Source organism: Pogoniulus pusillus, chromosome 7 (genome assembly GCF_015220805.1).
Source record: "Pogoniulus pusillus isolate bPogPus1 chromosome 7, bPogPus1.pri, whole genome shotgun sequence".
Taxonomy (NCBI): Eukaryota; Metazoa; Chordata; class Aves; order Piciformes; family Lybiidae; genus Pogoniulus; species Pogoniulus pusillus.
Window position 1 is genome coordinate 17,211,218 of NC_087270.1, and position 15,424 is coordinate 17,226,641.

Below are 15,424 nucleotides of genomic sequence, written 5' to 3' on the forward strand. Positions count from 1 at the left end.
ATCCTTGACCTGGGCCCCTGGTAGACAGCAGACCTCCCTTTGGAGCGGGTCAGGTCTGCATATTGAGCCTTCTGCTTCCTTCAAAAGGGAGTCTCCTATGACAATAACTTCTGATTTTTTTTGATGCAAGATGTTTGTATGGTGGGCTTAAGCTGTCTTTCTGTGATACAGAAACACAACACCCCTCCCAGAAATCAGAGTTCCCATGAGAGGCTTCCAACCATCCTTCCACCCTCTTTCCACCCCTCTACCTCATCCCAGAGTTTGCCTTACATGCAAGGATCAGCAAGGGGGGTTAGAAAGCAGAAGGATTAGTTACACAGAAGCAGCAGCTCAGGGAGAAAGCACAGACACCCAGCTATGACAGAGACCCACTCTCTTATCTATGTTTATGTTCTTGTTTTTCTACATCTCAGCAAGCCTATGAGTGAAGTAGACATCACCATTGTTTCCTTTTCACAACCTATAATCTAATTCTTCTAGAATATTCCAGTTAGCCTGAAACTAGCACATGTGTATCTTTCATCTAAGTTCCTTAATAATAATGTCTGACATGTTAGAAGCTTCTTGGGAAAAAAAAATTAGATACAAACCAGTCTAATTTTTATTAAATTTGTTTTGTAAGGAAACTATTTTCCCACCAGCTGCAGAAATGAATGTCACAGTCAATTGTGCAACTTGCAATTTCCACTGGTTTGGAGAGAGTGGCCCTGAATTTTCAGAGATTTCTTCACAATCTCTATATTTAGATCCTTGAGCTTCTTCCGAGGGCATGTAGGTATCTGAACCAGGATTTATATTATTTGAGGTAGCAGTTTTGGCCATGAGGTGATCTGGCTTCTTCTTTGATTTATTTGCTAGTTGTGTTTTCCTGGCAAACACAGAAGGGCAGGAGAAATTTCGGGGCAGTTCTTTTCTTTTCAAAACCTAGTGGCTGTCAGGGCTGTACACAGAGGCTTGGGATGTACACAGGGGAGTAGACAGCAAGCGAGAAGGTCAAAGTGGCAAAATAAATGGAGTTTGTTCCATAGTTCCCCAGTTTTTTTGTTTGTTTAGTGTTTTGATTTATTTGAAAGGAGCATATTCCATGACTGAATAAAGGAATTTATTCAATGTTTAGTATATTCACATTAAGTGGATGTGACTGTTTACTGAGTTTATACACACAGATACTGTCTAGAAAACAGCAACTATAAGAAAGGGCAAACCTCGTAGAGTAATGCTACAATCAAGGCTGCATAAATCCAGTTAGAGAACTCAGAGTTGTTTGGAATAATGCAATTAGTAATCAGACAGTCTTGCACATCATGAATGGTTTGTAGTCCTGCTTTTTCAATCTAATCTTGAATGAGCTGAAGGACACAGTTTTATAAGCATATAAACTATGGGTAGATAGGTCATTTCAAATTTCAGAAATAAAAGCAGGCAGCTGAGCTAGTTAAAGGTATTGAGGGATGTAAGGAGTCAGGCTTTCCCAAAGCACAAAGCTGTACAGCACTCACTCTGCAGTGGGGCCTGAAGAAAAGCAAGACGGGGAGGTGATGGCACAGCAGGCCAGGCAATTCACTATACACCTTTACTACAGTGACTGACCCCATCTGGGGACAAATCTGTGTCTCAGCACCCTGGCCAATATCTTGATCATCCTCACTGAGACTGTAAAAAATCCCTTCTCTTCAGCATGGACTGACTTCCACAAAATCAGAACTTTTCTCCATAGTTCAATGAGATGATGATACTGCTGCTAGAATTGATGGGCTGCAGTAAAAACTGTGGACAAGACACTGCAGGAATTTGTTGGGAAGCTATTGGGTAATAGATTTGGTAGTGAGCTTTTGAAATTTGTCCACATGAGCAGAATGCTTAATGTCTCACTGAAATTTTGTGAGTTTAACTCAAAAATTGTGCCTAACCTGATCATACATGACTGAAAATCTCAGTGTGACCTATATAGATCTAAGAGGTATTCCTGTACACTTCTTAGAAAAACAGCCTTTCCCCACCTTCTGCCCCTTTTCCTCTTCTGTTAAATGGAGGTAGCAGGTCTTTCTCCTCTTGGAGGGGAATGTGGGAAGGCTAAATACAGGAAGAGTGACTGGGGCTGCAGATTCTCTGAGAATAAATGATACCTTGAAGCAGTTCAATGTGTGCCACTAATAATTAATTTCTGCAATTTAGAGTGTGCTTTCTGGAATGCTGCAGAGGGAGCACTGGAACAAACAAGAGCCTGGGAATGGCCAAAGGATGTTCCCTTAAGACCCCTCCCAGTCAGTAAATGTACTACACAAGCAAACAAGCACTAAATAAAATTTACAGGGTGGTGGCTGAACTGAGACCTGTGCTTATCAGAGCATCTCTGGAAACTGGGTAGAGCTGGGAACAAGGGATGGATTTGAAAGTAACTTGCAAATACCTTTACTCCAGGTGCATCAGCTGATCACTTGTGACGAGCACATGCCAGAGAGCAGGCACAAAGCTTTACTATTACTCTCTGTAGTTCTGTCTAGTTTTGAGAGGGTATTTAAAAACGGGAATGATAATGACCTGAGAAAACATGACTTTACACCAGAAAACACTATTGCAAGCATTCATTGTCAAAGGCATACTGGCAAAGAATGCCTGATGATGCAATGTTTTTCATCCTGCAACTGAGCACAGAAAACCTTTTCATATGCCCTAAATCTGCAACTACAATAACGCCTTCATACAGACAATCTGCTTAAACAGAACGTCATGCTTGCCTTTATTTTATTTTAATTGCAAAACATTATCCAGTTTCAGTACTAAAATATGCACTTCTTAAGGCAATATGCGTAACTTTATATTATCCTCCATTTTTCTTGACGTCAGTATCTCTGTAGTGATGAAATTCTAAGCTTCTGAAGCAGCCCATCTATGACGCAGCCGTTTCTCTTCTGTGTGGGGGAACACCCTCACCTCATTGTCTTTCTAAGACTTACATAATGAAAAAATCCTTCTTTGCTCCAAATCTTCTGATCGGAGTAGTTAGCATCCCTGCCTCTACATCATTTAAACATGTGAGTCTGTACCAACAAAACCAGTAGGAATTCTGCCCCTGTCTTTAAGGGATGATTGAGCCATGGGATTCCAGATATTTGAGATTACTATTGGCATTAACCTAGTATTTAGCTCCAAACAATAGCAGTACCTAACTCTTAGTGCTGTTACTTGAAGGTTGTGCAGGGACTTACAAGTGGAGGTCAGCATGATCATCCCTTTTTCCAGGTTGGAAAAACTGGGGCACAAAGGAAACTTCTATTACTGGGAAGAGAAATGAAGTCTTCTGAATCTTAGTTTACTGCCTGATGAGTCTCCATGGCCTGACAGTCAGTGACTATTCATAGAGCAGGTGATAAAATGTGCACAAATGGTGGCAGTGCCTGAGAATCTGTTTGGTGATGACTTGTTCTCCAGGCTGTACAGAGGTATTATTTTGTTTTTTCTCTTACTGATAAAAGCTGTGGGTCAAATATTGGATTTTAAAATTTGCAAGTCTCTAGCTTTAAGGGGAAGACAGTTAAAAAAACTATTATCCCTATTTCCCCAGCAATTGTATTATAAATTATAGGAATTTGTCTTAGAATGTAAAAGTTGCACAGCTACATGACTGATCACTGCAGCCTGAATTTGCAGATAGAACATTGTTAGGAGCAACTGTTATTAGCAATGGGACCTACTGGAAGTGTAGAGAACACTGAGTCTGCATTGTATTTCCTGATAAATTCAAATTTTCCTGACACTTTGATGGAAAAAAAGCTGAAATTTGATGAATGAAATTGAGACTCACTGTGAAACAGAGCAACAGCTTTGAAGAGCTGCCAGATTTCAGCAAAGGTGAATAAAAAAGAAATAGACATTTCTGAGCAAACTGTCTTTCCTCTCTTCAAAAACAGATCACCATCTTGTAAATGATTTTCTCTGGTGAGAATCTATCCTTCATGGAACAGGAGAGAGGCTACACAGGAGAGACAATTGATAGATGTTAAAAGACAAACCACACTATTAAGTAATATTTTAAAGAACGGCCACACATCATATTCACACACATGCCAACAGGAAGCACAGTTCAGGAACAGAAAAACTTTCAGATAATCTCCACCCATTACAAGGCCAAAACCTCAACATATCACTAGCACATCTTAATTCATTTTCAGAAGTCACCCATCTCACATTTGGTGCTGTACCATGTATGTCTTCCATACTTCAGTCAAGATTTTTTATCAAGAGGCTTGTTCTCTGAAATGTGCAAGATCTGTAAGAGACCTCACTGCTATAGTATTTCACTACTCACTTGCTTATCATGGGGACAGTGTCTAAAATGGGAATTTTCAAACATGCTCAGCATTGGTCTAACTGGTCTGATGAAATTGGTAGTGGAAGTGTTGACTCTCAATATACACAGTGCAATGCAAATATTTCTGCAGGCCTGTGTCTCTAACTAGACCAAAAATTAGTTAGTTTTCTTTATGATTGGAGACCCAGATCTTCCAGCTGAGGTCTTCTGCCCGTAGCAATGGCAATTTTAGTATGTTGGAAAAAAAGACACTAGCAGAAAAAAATTGCACGATGGCAGTGTATAAATGTGATTTCACATAGTATTTGTAAAAGGAAAATGCTGAGGAGAAAAGATTTTCTTCTTTCTTCCTCTAGTCTTAAAAAAATTACTCTTATCCTGTTGTAAAGTCTTATGCTTATTTGGATACCTTTTAATCATTTTATTTAGAAATCCAAACAATGTCTGACATTGAAATCTATCAGCTATGTTTGGATCCTGAAAAGGAACACCTGGATGTGAAAACTTAGCAGCAGGTGCCACTGGCTGAGTATTTACTGACTCAATGACTCTCAAGTAAAGAAAACCCAAACAACAACAATGAAACAACAAACAACCCCCCCCCAAACCTCCACAAAAAAACCCAAATAACAACAAAATCCCAAACAAAATCATCAAAAAACCCCAAACAACCTCACCAAAACCCCCAAAACCAAATTAAAAACAAACAAACAAAAACAAACAACACCCAAGGAGGAAAAATAGTGCATCTGGGAAAGAAGAAATTAATGAGTCCAGTCAACTATACAAAACTGAGGAGCAGGGAAATGAAGTTTCACAAAGGAGATTAGATTTCCTAAATTCCTACTTCTGTACTAGATCTTTTCAGCATAAATGGTGGTTCCTCTCTCTGGCAGGAGTTTAGCTGAAGAACAGACTTGATCTGAAAAGTAGCTCTGTAAAATGAAATCACATTGTGGGAGCACACCATGATGGGGCAGGATCTGTAGCTGATGTGGTGGCTCAACTTTGCTTGCACAGAGCTTGTGAGGAATTGCAGCACCAGGAAATGCAGCTGGCCAAGATTCAGTTTCTTTATCTCAGGTGTGCTGCTGCATAGCTGTAGGGAAGGGGACTAGGGCATTACGTCTGTTGCAAAGGCTTATTTTGGGAGCTGGAGTCTGTGGGGATGCCCTGGCATGTTTGCGCTCCACAAGCCAAGTAATGCATTTGTTATAACTAAACAGACCTTTCTCTAACGCTCCCTATCGTGATGAAGGTGTTTCTCAGCTTGTGAACTCAGGTGCATGGCTAAGGTTCTAGAGTTTAGGGATCATGCTGCTAAGTGCATGCTGGGAAGGCAGAGTTACTGTCCCAGCAAATCCTAACCTGAGAGATGACAAACAGGAAAGGGAGCATGTTCAGGCCAAGAGAGGTTCTCTTGCCCCCCTACACTGCCCTAGTGGGACTGCATCTGGAGTATTGTGTCCAGTTCTGGGCTTCCCAGTTCAAGAGGGACAGCGGTAGACTAGAGAGTGTCCAACAGAGGCTACAAGGATGTCTGAAGTGTAGGTGTCAAGAAGGGCCCAGTCTCTTTTCAGTGATGTCTTGTGACAGGACAAGGGGCAATGGACACAAACAGGAACCCAGGAAGTTCCACCTCAACCTAAGGAAAAACTTATTTACGGTGAAGGTGTCAGAGCCCTGGAACAGGCTATCCAAAGAGGTTGTGGAGTCTCCTTCTCCAGAGATTTTCAAGGTCTGTTTAGGCATATTCCTGTGCGACCTGTCCTAGGTGATCCTGCTTTGGCAGGGGGGTTGGACTCAATTTCTGAAGGTCCCTTCCAACCCCTACCATTTTATGATCCTATGAAATGTTTTCTTTTATGGCCCAGAGAACAGAAGACTATGAAAACCTATTTATTCAGACTCATAGAATCATTAAGGTTGGAATAGATCTTTAAGATCGTCAGTCCCAGCCATTAATCTAACACTGCCAAGTTTACCACTAAACCACGTTCCTAAATGCCATATCTACACATCTTTTAAATACCTCTAGAGATGGTCACTCCACCACTTTCCTGGGTAGCCTGTTCCAATGCTTGACAACCCTTTCAGTGAAGAAAATTTTCTTAATGTCTAACCTAAACCTCTCCCCTGGTGCAACTTGAGGCCATTTCCTCTTGTCCTGTTGCTTATTACATGGCAGAAGAGACTGACAGTCACCTGGCTCCAACCTCCTTTCAGGGAGCTTTAGAGTGGTAAATTCCCCCTTTGGCCTCCTTTTCTCCAGGCTAAACCCCAGCTGCCTCAGCCAATCCTCACAGGACTTGTTCTCTAGACCTTTCACCAGTGAAGGGCAAAGCTGCAAAAGCCTCTTGATATCAGCTCAGAGTATCTGCAGGCCTTCAGAACAACCACAAACACATTTTTTCCTTACAAGGATCATCATCCTAATATAGAAGGCTCCTGGAGATAACATGAACCTGAGCATACAGTACAGCCTATGCTCCAGGCACAAGAGTAAGTGTTGAGGCAAGAAATGACTTTTTCCTGGCATGACCCACTATAGATTGAACTGGAATGGCAATTAGAAGTTGAAGTGCTCATTTAATGTCAGTGATGTGTAAACTACGTTGCCATTGTTATTTTAGTGTTGCTTTACATAATTGGCATACCCTGAAGTCACAATGCACGCACCTTCAGTTCACGCTAAAGACTTGCAGGAAGTCATAAAATTAAGCATTATCTGTGCAACGGAAAAGTAACAAAACTTTGGAAAGATTTCATCTCGGTGTTACTTCTCCTGCTGTATGCACAGTGGCGAGAATAAAAAACAGGTTAACAAGTGCTGGGAGCTTCTGGTATGAAGGAGATTTTCCAGCTCTTTAATTATGCTGGTGTGGTCCTAACATGGTTTGTTACACTGGTACAAAACTCTCCGTGTGAGCACCTTATCCTGCAGCTACGTTTTGTTGGTGCAGATGGAAGTCACTCTAACATGATAGGAAAGTCAAGAAGCCAAAATGTGATGAATTCCTGCCTGAAATCAGTGGGTTTCCTTTGCTGAAAAGCTGTAAGATGGGGGAAAAGGCTGCTCCCAACGGAGGATCTGGTAATGGAGCTCTCTCTGTTGTTACTGCTTTAAATCTTTCTCCACAGTAGCTCAAGGTATCAAAAGCTGTCTATGTCTTTTGCAAATTAAGCCCTTGAGAGACATTGCCCCATGTGGGGCAATCACTTTGCCGGGATGGAGCCTTGGGCTAACACCGGGACCCCGGCTAATGACTATACTGATGACTTTGGCTTTGGTGGGGACCCTAAACTGCTAGATATCACATACCGCGGAGTCCAAGCAGCCGAGCAAGAGAAGGGACAAAGGATTCGTCCCTAGCCCTGCGTTGCTAAATTTCATTAGGATTAAAAGATTTGCCACCAGGACATGGTCAGGATTGGGAATTCTAACTCCCTGAGCGTGGACCTGCCTTCTTCACCCCTGCCACCTGTCACCCTCCGAGCCTGTACGCAGCCGAACAGGGACTGCAAACCAGGGAAGCGACAGCGTGAGCAGTGTTCGCGTAGGGAGCGCCCTTGGGCCCTGGGGCAGGTGCCAGGCGGAGGCTGGGGCCCGCGGGCTGCTTCGCGATGGGGTTGCCGTGTCGGGACTGGAGATCCGCCGCATTTCCACCACTGGAGGGCAGCCACATCTTAAAAACAAAACAAAACAAAATAACCCACACACAAAAAAAAACCCAACCCAACAACCACACAGCGCAAGCCGTCCGCCGTGCGCACTGCTGGGGCTAAGCCCGCCGTCGGCTGCACCGCAGCAGCCCTCCGAGAGGAGACTCCTCCTGAGTCTCCATGCTTCTCTTTCGGGGAGGCGAGGAAATCCTCCCCATTTCCATCCCAGGCTCAGGCAACAGACTCCCGCGCACTGGTAGAAAAATTAATAAATAAATTAATTAAAAAAAAAAAAAAAAAAACCAAAAAACCCAACTCTTTCTAAAGCACCGGGATTCTCTCGGTACCTTATGTGACCTTCACACTTTACCACCTCGACAGCCCGGGGCACAGCGTTAATCCGATTTGTGGCGGCGCAGCACAGCGCTCGGGGGCCGCACAAGGGATCATTGTTCGGTCCGGTCCGGTCCAGTCCCGCTCCAGGCGGCCGTGTTTGGAGCGGAACGCGGGACCAGGCCGGTGGTGCTTCCCAGATCGGCTCAGAAGGATCCCTTAAGGGGACGGGACGGCCGCCCTTGTCCCGCGACCCGGGCGGGAGCGGGCGAGGGAGGGAGCGGGCGAGGGAAGAGGGAGGGAAGGAACGGAGGGAGGCGGCGTCTCCTTTAAAAGCCGGTGCGGGGCCGCAGCCCGCTCCCACAGGGCGGCTGTGATTGGCGCGGGCCCGCGAGCCTCCGGGGTCGTGACATCGCCGAGCAACAAAAAGGCCCGGCGGCGGCCCAGCTACCCCCGGCAATGGTGCGGTGCTGTACGAGCGGCGAGCGGACCGGCGGAGCAGCGGGAGCGGGCCCCTAGCGCGGCTGCTCCACGCGGGACGGCGGCAGCAGCAGCAGTCTGCTCCCCACCCTTTTTGATTTTTTTCCCCTCCTCATTTTCTCCTCCCTCCTTTCTTCTTTCTTTTTAAGGGAGTGGAGGAAAGTCAAGCTTCATCTGAATGTTACTGCGGGAGTCTCAGTAAATTGTCCGTCTGTCTGATGCGGGTGATGCAAAGGACATTTTTAAAACCGAGCCTCCTGACTCCGTAGGCATAGGTACCCATTCACGGGCAGGCACACGAACACACACGCGAGGAGAAAGAAGAAGAAGCAACAACTTTTTCGATCGCTGCTTTTAAAGGGGAGAAGCCCTTCCCTGGCCGGGACTTAACTTCTGCCTCCTCAACCAGCTGCTAAAAGTATGTTTCTGAGGCGGACTGTACTTCAGGGAACTTCTGTTTTCTGCTCGGCAGCTGTAGGGGAACAGCAGCGAAGCCTGGAGTAACACCAAGTGATGCGGGAAAAACACCCCGAGAGCAGAAAACCCTCTTGCAGACACAACCCCCGCTGCTGCACACAGGTATAACTCCGGCTCCGCTTGAAAGCCTTCTCCACAGGATGACTCCGTGGGCCACGGCAGAGGTGCTAGCACTCTGGAAGAGAGAGGGGGGACGGGACACTAATCATTGCAATTGTAATGCTAATAATAATCCAGCGCAGAGTTTCACGGGGGAGAATACCATCCTGTGGGTTTGGCTAAGGACGTAACAGGATTTGTGTTTTTCTCCTTCCCTTTCTTCCACCCCGCCGAGGGAAAATAGCTCTCCCTTGCTCTCCGTTTGGAGAAGCTGCTGTCCCGGCGCGGAGCTGCGGCACGGGGGAAGCCGAGCCGTCTCCAAACTCCCGCGACTTGGAGCAGGGAGGGGGAAGTACGGGAGTCGGGACGGGAGCGCAGCGGGGGAGATCGTTTAGCGCGTCGGCTGGGGCGGCCGTCCCTTTCCCTTCCCCGCGGAGCGGGCGGCGGCGGGAGGCCCGGTCCGAGCAAGGCGGGAGGGCGCACACCTGCGGCCCGACCCCGCTGGTGCTCCGGCTGCACTGACAGCGGCCGCCCCCCACCTCCCCTTCACCTCCGCGCTTCTTTGTTGCGGATCAGCCCCGCTTCGCTCCCCCGCCCCGTCCCGCCTCGCTCCCTTTGATCTCCTGCCACGGGGATTTTCGTGCCTCGCTCCGCCGCCGAGCACCTGAAGCGGCCCGACGGGGCCCCACCAGGGGCTCTCCGCGCCCACCCGCCGGGTGGCGGCCGGGCCCTCGCGCACCATGGCCCGCGCCTCGCCCCGCGGGGGTCAGGCTGGGCGTCGGGGTGGGACCCACCTGCGGACCGTCCCCGTCCACCCTCCCCCCACTGCGGCGCGCTCTCCGGGCGCGGTGTCCGCGCTGACTGGCTCCTATCGCCTCCTCCTCCGCGCAGGTTGATCATGGTTGCCGTGACCCGCTCTCTCCTGGCGCTGCTGCTCTGCCAGGTGCTGTTGGGCGGCGCGGCCGGCCTCATGCCGGAGGTGGGCCGGCGGCGCTTCATCGAGCCGGGCCGCGCCGCCTCGGCCGCGCAGCGTCCCGAGGACCTCCTCAGCGAATTCGAGCTGCGCCTGCTCCACATGTTCGGGCTGAAGCGGCGGCCCAGCCCCGGCAAGGACGTCGTCATCCCTCCCTACATGCTGGACCTCTACCGTCTGCACGCGGGCCAACAACTAGGGCAGCCGTCGGCGCTCGGCTACCCGCTGGAAAGGGCCACCAGCCGCGCCAACACCGTCCGCAGCTTCCACCACGAAGGTAGGGGCGGGGGCTGGGGGCGCGGGGCCTGGGGCGGGCGGGGGTGCCGGCAACGGGCGCGGCGGCTCGTGGGGCTACTAGCAGCAGGATGGGCTGAGGGAGCCAAGGAGAAAGGGGAGGGCCGAGGGAGGAGCGTCGGGGAGGATTCCGCCCCGGGAGCGCGTAAATTCGGCCGTCGGTAATGCAGTGCTTTCGGAGTACGCTGGGGCGGCCGGGTGTTTCCACCCGGGTGTGCTGTCGGTACTGCGGCTGGAGGATCAGGGCTTGTGCCGCGAGGAGGCTTGCTCTGCGAACCTCTTCGCTCCCTCCGTCCGACGGGAGGCTCCCGTTTTATTTACCTTTCCTGCTAAAACAAGGCGGCTGTGCGTTAAACATTCTCACAAATAGTTTTTCTGTTGTGAGGCTAAAGAGCAGGAAAGCCTTCCTAATGCGCGGCTGAGCCGGCGCCGCTGCGGAGGTTTCTAATCCTTATCTAATCTCCGTGAGAGATCAATTAAACAATCAATCGTGTCCACCTCAAGAGCTCCCTCGCTCCACTGCCGAGGGGCGATTTAGGCCGGATCCGTGCTCCCGAGTCACTAGTGCCTAGGCTGGTAAAAGTCTTGTGGCCGGGTTTCGGCTCTCGCCTTCGCCAAACGCAGAGCGAGATATCCAGCAGCACCTCCACGCTTCTTGCCTGCAGCCTACCGAGGCAGTGGGCCTTCAGGGACAGGCCCTCACCGAGCAGCTGGGTGCATTTTCTAGCTTCTGTAGCCAAATTAGTCACTGCGGCGCTAGCCGTGCCACAGGTAGGCCCTTGGAGCTGGTGGGGCGCACATTGCTCGCATGCTCTTTGGAAAACGTTTCCTCCGGGGGTTGTAAGTATTCCAGGCTCCTCGTCTCTAGTGCTGGTGTGCAGTGGCCTCAGTGGAGAACTAATGAAAGTGGGTTTTCACATGCTTTTAATGTAAAACTCACTTGAGGAAAGAAATTCATTAGTATTTAGAGTTCTGATGGATAAAGGAGGTAGCCTTGGAGAAGTGGATGTGCTGTTTGCTGGGAAGCCTTATCGTAAGAACGGAGATGAATGATGAAACCTCTCATTGGCTGCATATCCCTACAGGGGAAGCAGACACCTAGTAGTGAGTGGAGAAAAGCCAGCACTTCGATCATTTGCTTTAAACCCGGGTATGGTAGACAAAGAACTGAGTGAGACAGGAGCCTAAGGGATGACATTTGTAAGTGTCAGGCAAATCAGCAGTTTGAAGTAGTTGTACTGTTACAGCAAAGACTGGTTTTGACATAAAGGCTATTCTGTAATTTTTGCAAAATTTAGACCAATTGTAAGTAATTTTGTTCACCCTGTGTTTGTGGCTTCTTGAAAGCGAAAGCTTGTCTTGTTCAAAACATCTGCATGTTTACAAATATTGTTCTGGTCCTGAAATATCATAAAGCTGAGCCTTACCTCGTCAGAAAAAAACTATACTAAATTCAAAAGGGTATAGTTCTGGCTTCCCCTTAGAAAGTGAACAGTTCTCCAGGATGCTTAGCACCAAAAGTAAACCCCATGGAGAGACATTTGTTTGGGCACATAATTTTAGTTTCTTCAGCGTCTGTAGCAACAATGTACTTCTTAACAACCCTAGATACATTTTATTCCCTCCATTTAGTTTTGGCCATTCAGGATTAGAAATTTACTACTTTTTTTTTTTTTTTTTTTTTTTTTGAGACCTGATATTCAGAAGTTACTTTTTTTTTTTTTTTAATTACCACTTTCTTATACACTCCTTTTTAGCAGTTGAACCTTCCTGTCATTCTTTATGGCACTTTGGGGTAAATACTAGAATGTGGGCCTTGTAAAAGTGCTGTTACACCATTGAGTTCACTGTCACTAAGGTCCAAGAGTCCACATGTTAAGATCTATAAGTTGCCTAAATTGTAGAGTGGTATTTTTCAGAATGAAGTTTAAAAGATTGATGTTAGAGCCATATTCTTGGGAAAAAAAAGTAAAGTAATAGCCACCCTAGGTCCTTAACCAGGTTTAATGCTTCTCTTCAGACTTCTACTGACTGTAGTGCTAGAGTTTTGTCATGAACATTCTTAAACACCAAAGTAATGCTGTATGTTTCTTGCCTCTTATTGTAACCACCTGGAAGGCAATGGACACCAGTATTCAACCAAAATGCATAAAAAATGAATGAAGCACTCAGCTTCACACTATACATGCTTGCCTATGTAAACAGAGAGAAGGAAGATGCTGTTTTCTGCCTGAAAGCCTTTCAGATCTTGTCAGATGTGTTAGCTGTCATTTGAAAGTTACCCAACAGCAGATTATCCAAGGGGTTTGGTTGTTTGTCTCCGTTCTTGATTTTTTTCCCCCCCTTTCTTTCTTTCTTTTCCCTGTTTAATCAAATTAGAAGTTTTGGAAGAACTGCCAGAAACGAGTGGGAAAACAGCACGACGTTTCTTCTTTAATTTAACTTCCATCCCTAATGAGGAGTCTATCACCTCAGCTGAACTCCAGATTTTTCGGGAACAGGTGCACGGAGCCTTTGAGAACAGCAGCAGCTACCATCACCGTATTAATATTTATGAAATTATAAAGCCAGCCACAGCCACCTCTAAGGACCCTGTCACAAGACTTTTGGACACCAGGTTGGTGCATCATAATGCAAGTAAATGGGAAAGTTTTGATGTAACACCAGCTGTTTTGAGGTGGATTGCACATGGACAACCTAATCATGGGTTTGTGGTAGAGGTGGTTCACTTGGACAAAGAGAACAGTGCCTCCAAGAGGCACGTTAGGATTAGCAGGTCTTTACATCAGGATGAAGATAGCTGGTCTCAGCTCAGGCCATTATTAGTAACGTTTGGGCATGATGGCAAGGGACACCCGCTTCATAAAAGAGAAAAACGTCAAGCAAAACACAAACAGCGTAAACGCCACAAATACAGTTGCAAAAGGCATCCATTATATGTGGACTTCAATGATGTGGGGTGGAATGACTGGATTGTTGCCCCTCCGGGGTATAGTGCCTTTTACTGCCATGGGGAATGTCCTTTTCCATTGGCAGATCACCTAAACTCAACAAACCATGCCATTGTTCAGACTTTGGTCAATTCAGTGAATTCCAAAATCCCCAAGGCTTGCTGTGTGCCGACAGAACTGAGTGCTATTTCTATGCTCTACCTTGATGAAAATGAAAAAGTTGTATTAAAGAACTACCAAGATATGGTTGTGGAGGGTTGTGGGTGTCGCTAACACAGCAAATACATTAGACAAATGCAAAAAAAAAAACAAAAAAAAAAAGAGCTGACACTTTAATATTTCCCAATGAAGACTTTATTTATGTAATGAAATGGAAAGAAAAGAAAACAACTATTTTGAAAATATATTTATGTCTACAAAAAGTTGGGAAAACAAATATTTTAATCAGAGAAATATTCCTTTAAAGATTTTAAATGTATTTTAGTTGTACATTTTATATGGGTTTAACCCCAGCACATGAAGTATAATGGTCAGATTCTTATTTTGTATTTATTTACTATTATAACCACTTTTTAGAAGAATAGCTAATTTGTATTTATATGTAATAAAAAAAATATAGGGTTTGTACATAATTCTTCAGAATTGTAGGTGTTTCAATTGTGTGTATTTAAGTTGAAAAGAATACATGGAAGGTTACTATGGCAAAGTGCATAGCACATTTGCTTTCTGCTGTGCTACTGTTAAGGTCACAAGTTCAAGTCCAGAAAAAAAGTGGTTAATCCACTCCGCTGACTTTCAAGATTATTTTATTGTACAATTCTCAGGAATGCTGCCGGGTGGGCCATCCAGTCCATGAGAACTGGCATCCTCTTTAGGTGGACCATTTGGATAAGAACCAGACGTTGCTGACATAGTATAAATACTGCTATTCCCAACTAATTTGCAGTGTGAATATAAGAGAGGCCAATAGAAATCATGTGGGGGGTGGGGGAAGGCTGAATTTTTTCTAGACCTACAGAAAAATGAATGTTTGATGTTTCCTTTAAAAGTCCTTCCTTAAAGTCCTGGCCAAATACAAAACAATAAAAACTGAAATGTCTTTTTTTTTTGGTCATTATGTATGCTGAAGAGGAATACTTATCTTATTTGCACCGACCCTTGCCTTTAACAGTTGGAAAAGCATTGCATACTTCCTCACCTCAGATGAGAGCTCACTTCTGTGGAGTCTTATAGTGAAATTAATCTTTAGGTTTTGCCCTGCATACAGCAAGCTGTTGTCATACACAGCCTCCTATCAAACCTCAGATGATGTTTTAGCTGTTTTCCAAATCAGCTTGCTTTCCTTTCCAGGGTTTTGTCTGAAAGCTCTGTTGTTGTTTGTTTGTTTTTTATTTTTCTTTTCCTCAAATGTTTGAATGTATTTCAGGTAATAAATCCTAGAACTCTATTATTTATGGAAAGTCCAATCCATAAGAAAAAATGGTTTGCTTATTAAACCATCACAGGGATAACTTGTGCTTACATCTTTTCAAATTCCGTGTCACGGACAAAAATACAATTTGAAGCTGGCAAGCACAGCATTAAAGCTAATACTGTGCCTGTTGTGTGTTAGGAAGCCTGCTATGCAGTCAGATTAGTAGCTGTAGAACCTGGGATGAGCATGCAGGGGCTGAGTTGCATGTTTGGTGAGAATTGTGCTTGAATAGCAGAGTGGGAAAGTAACTTGATGGGGCTTCTTGGTGATCTGCTGCAAAGTACACTGAAGCTGGGAACAGAAAGAAATCGTGTTAGACTGCCAGTCATGAGGCAGGAGCCTATTTCAGGTGCTCTGCACTGTGT

General features: G+C 45.9%; 2 protein-coding genes across 2 annotated transcripts; one reads left to right on the forward strand and one right to left on the reverse strand.

Annotated features, from left to right (window-relative positions):
• Positions 1-5,744: 5,744 nt before the first annotated feature.
• LOC135177084 (uncharacterized) lies at positions 5,745-9,074 on the reverse strand. The gene is made up of 3 exons (XM_064146750.1): positions 9,071-9,074; positions 8,326-8,899; positions 5,745-8,001 (listed from the first exon to the last, which is right to left on the reverse strand). The coding sequence occupies exons 1-3, from the start codon at positions 9,072-9,074 to the stop codon at positions 7,785-7,787; spliced, it is 795 nt and encodes a 264-aa protein (XP_064002820.1). The 3' UTR covers positions 5,745-7,784.
• BMP2 (bone morphogenetic protein 2) lies at positions 8,698-14,684 on the forward strand. Its single transcript, XM_064146102.1, has 3 exons — positions 8,698-9,370; positions 10,259-10,617; positions 13,014-14,684. The coding sequence occupies exons 2-3, from the start codon at positions 10,266-10,268 to the stop codon at positions 13,856-13,858; spliced, it is 1,197 nt and encodes a 398-aa protein (XP_064002172.1). The 5' UTR covers positions 8,698-9,370; positions 10,259-10,265; the 3' UTR covers positions 13,859-14,684.
• The last annotated feature ends 740 nt before the right edge of the window (positions 14,685-15,424 follow it).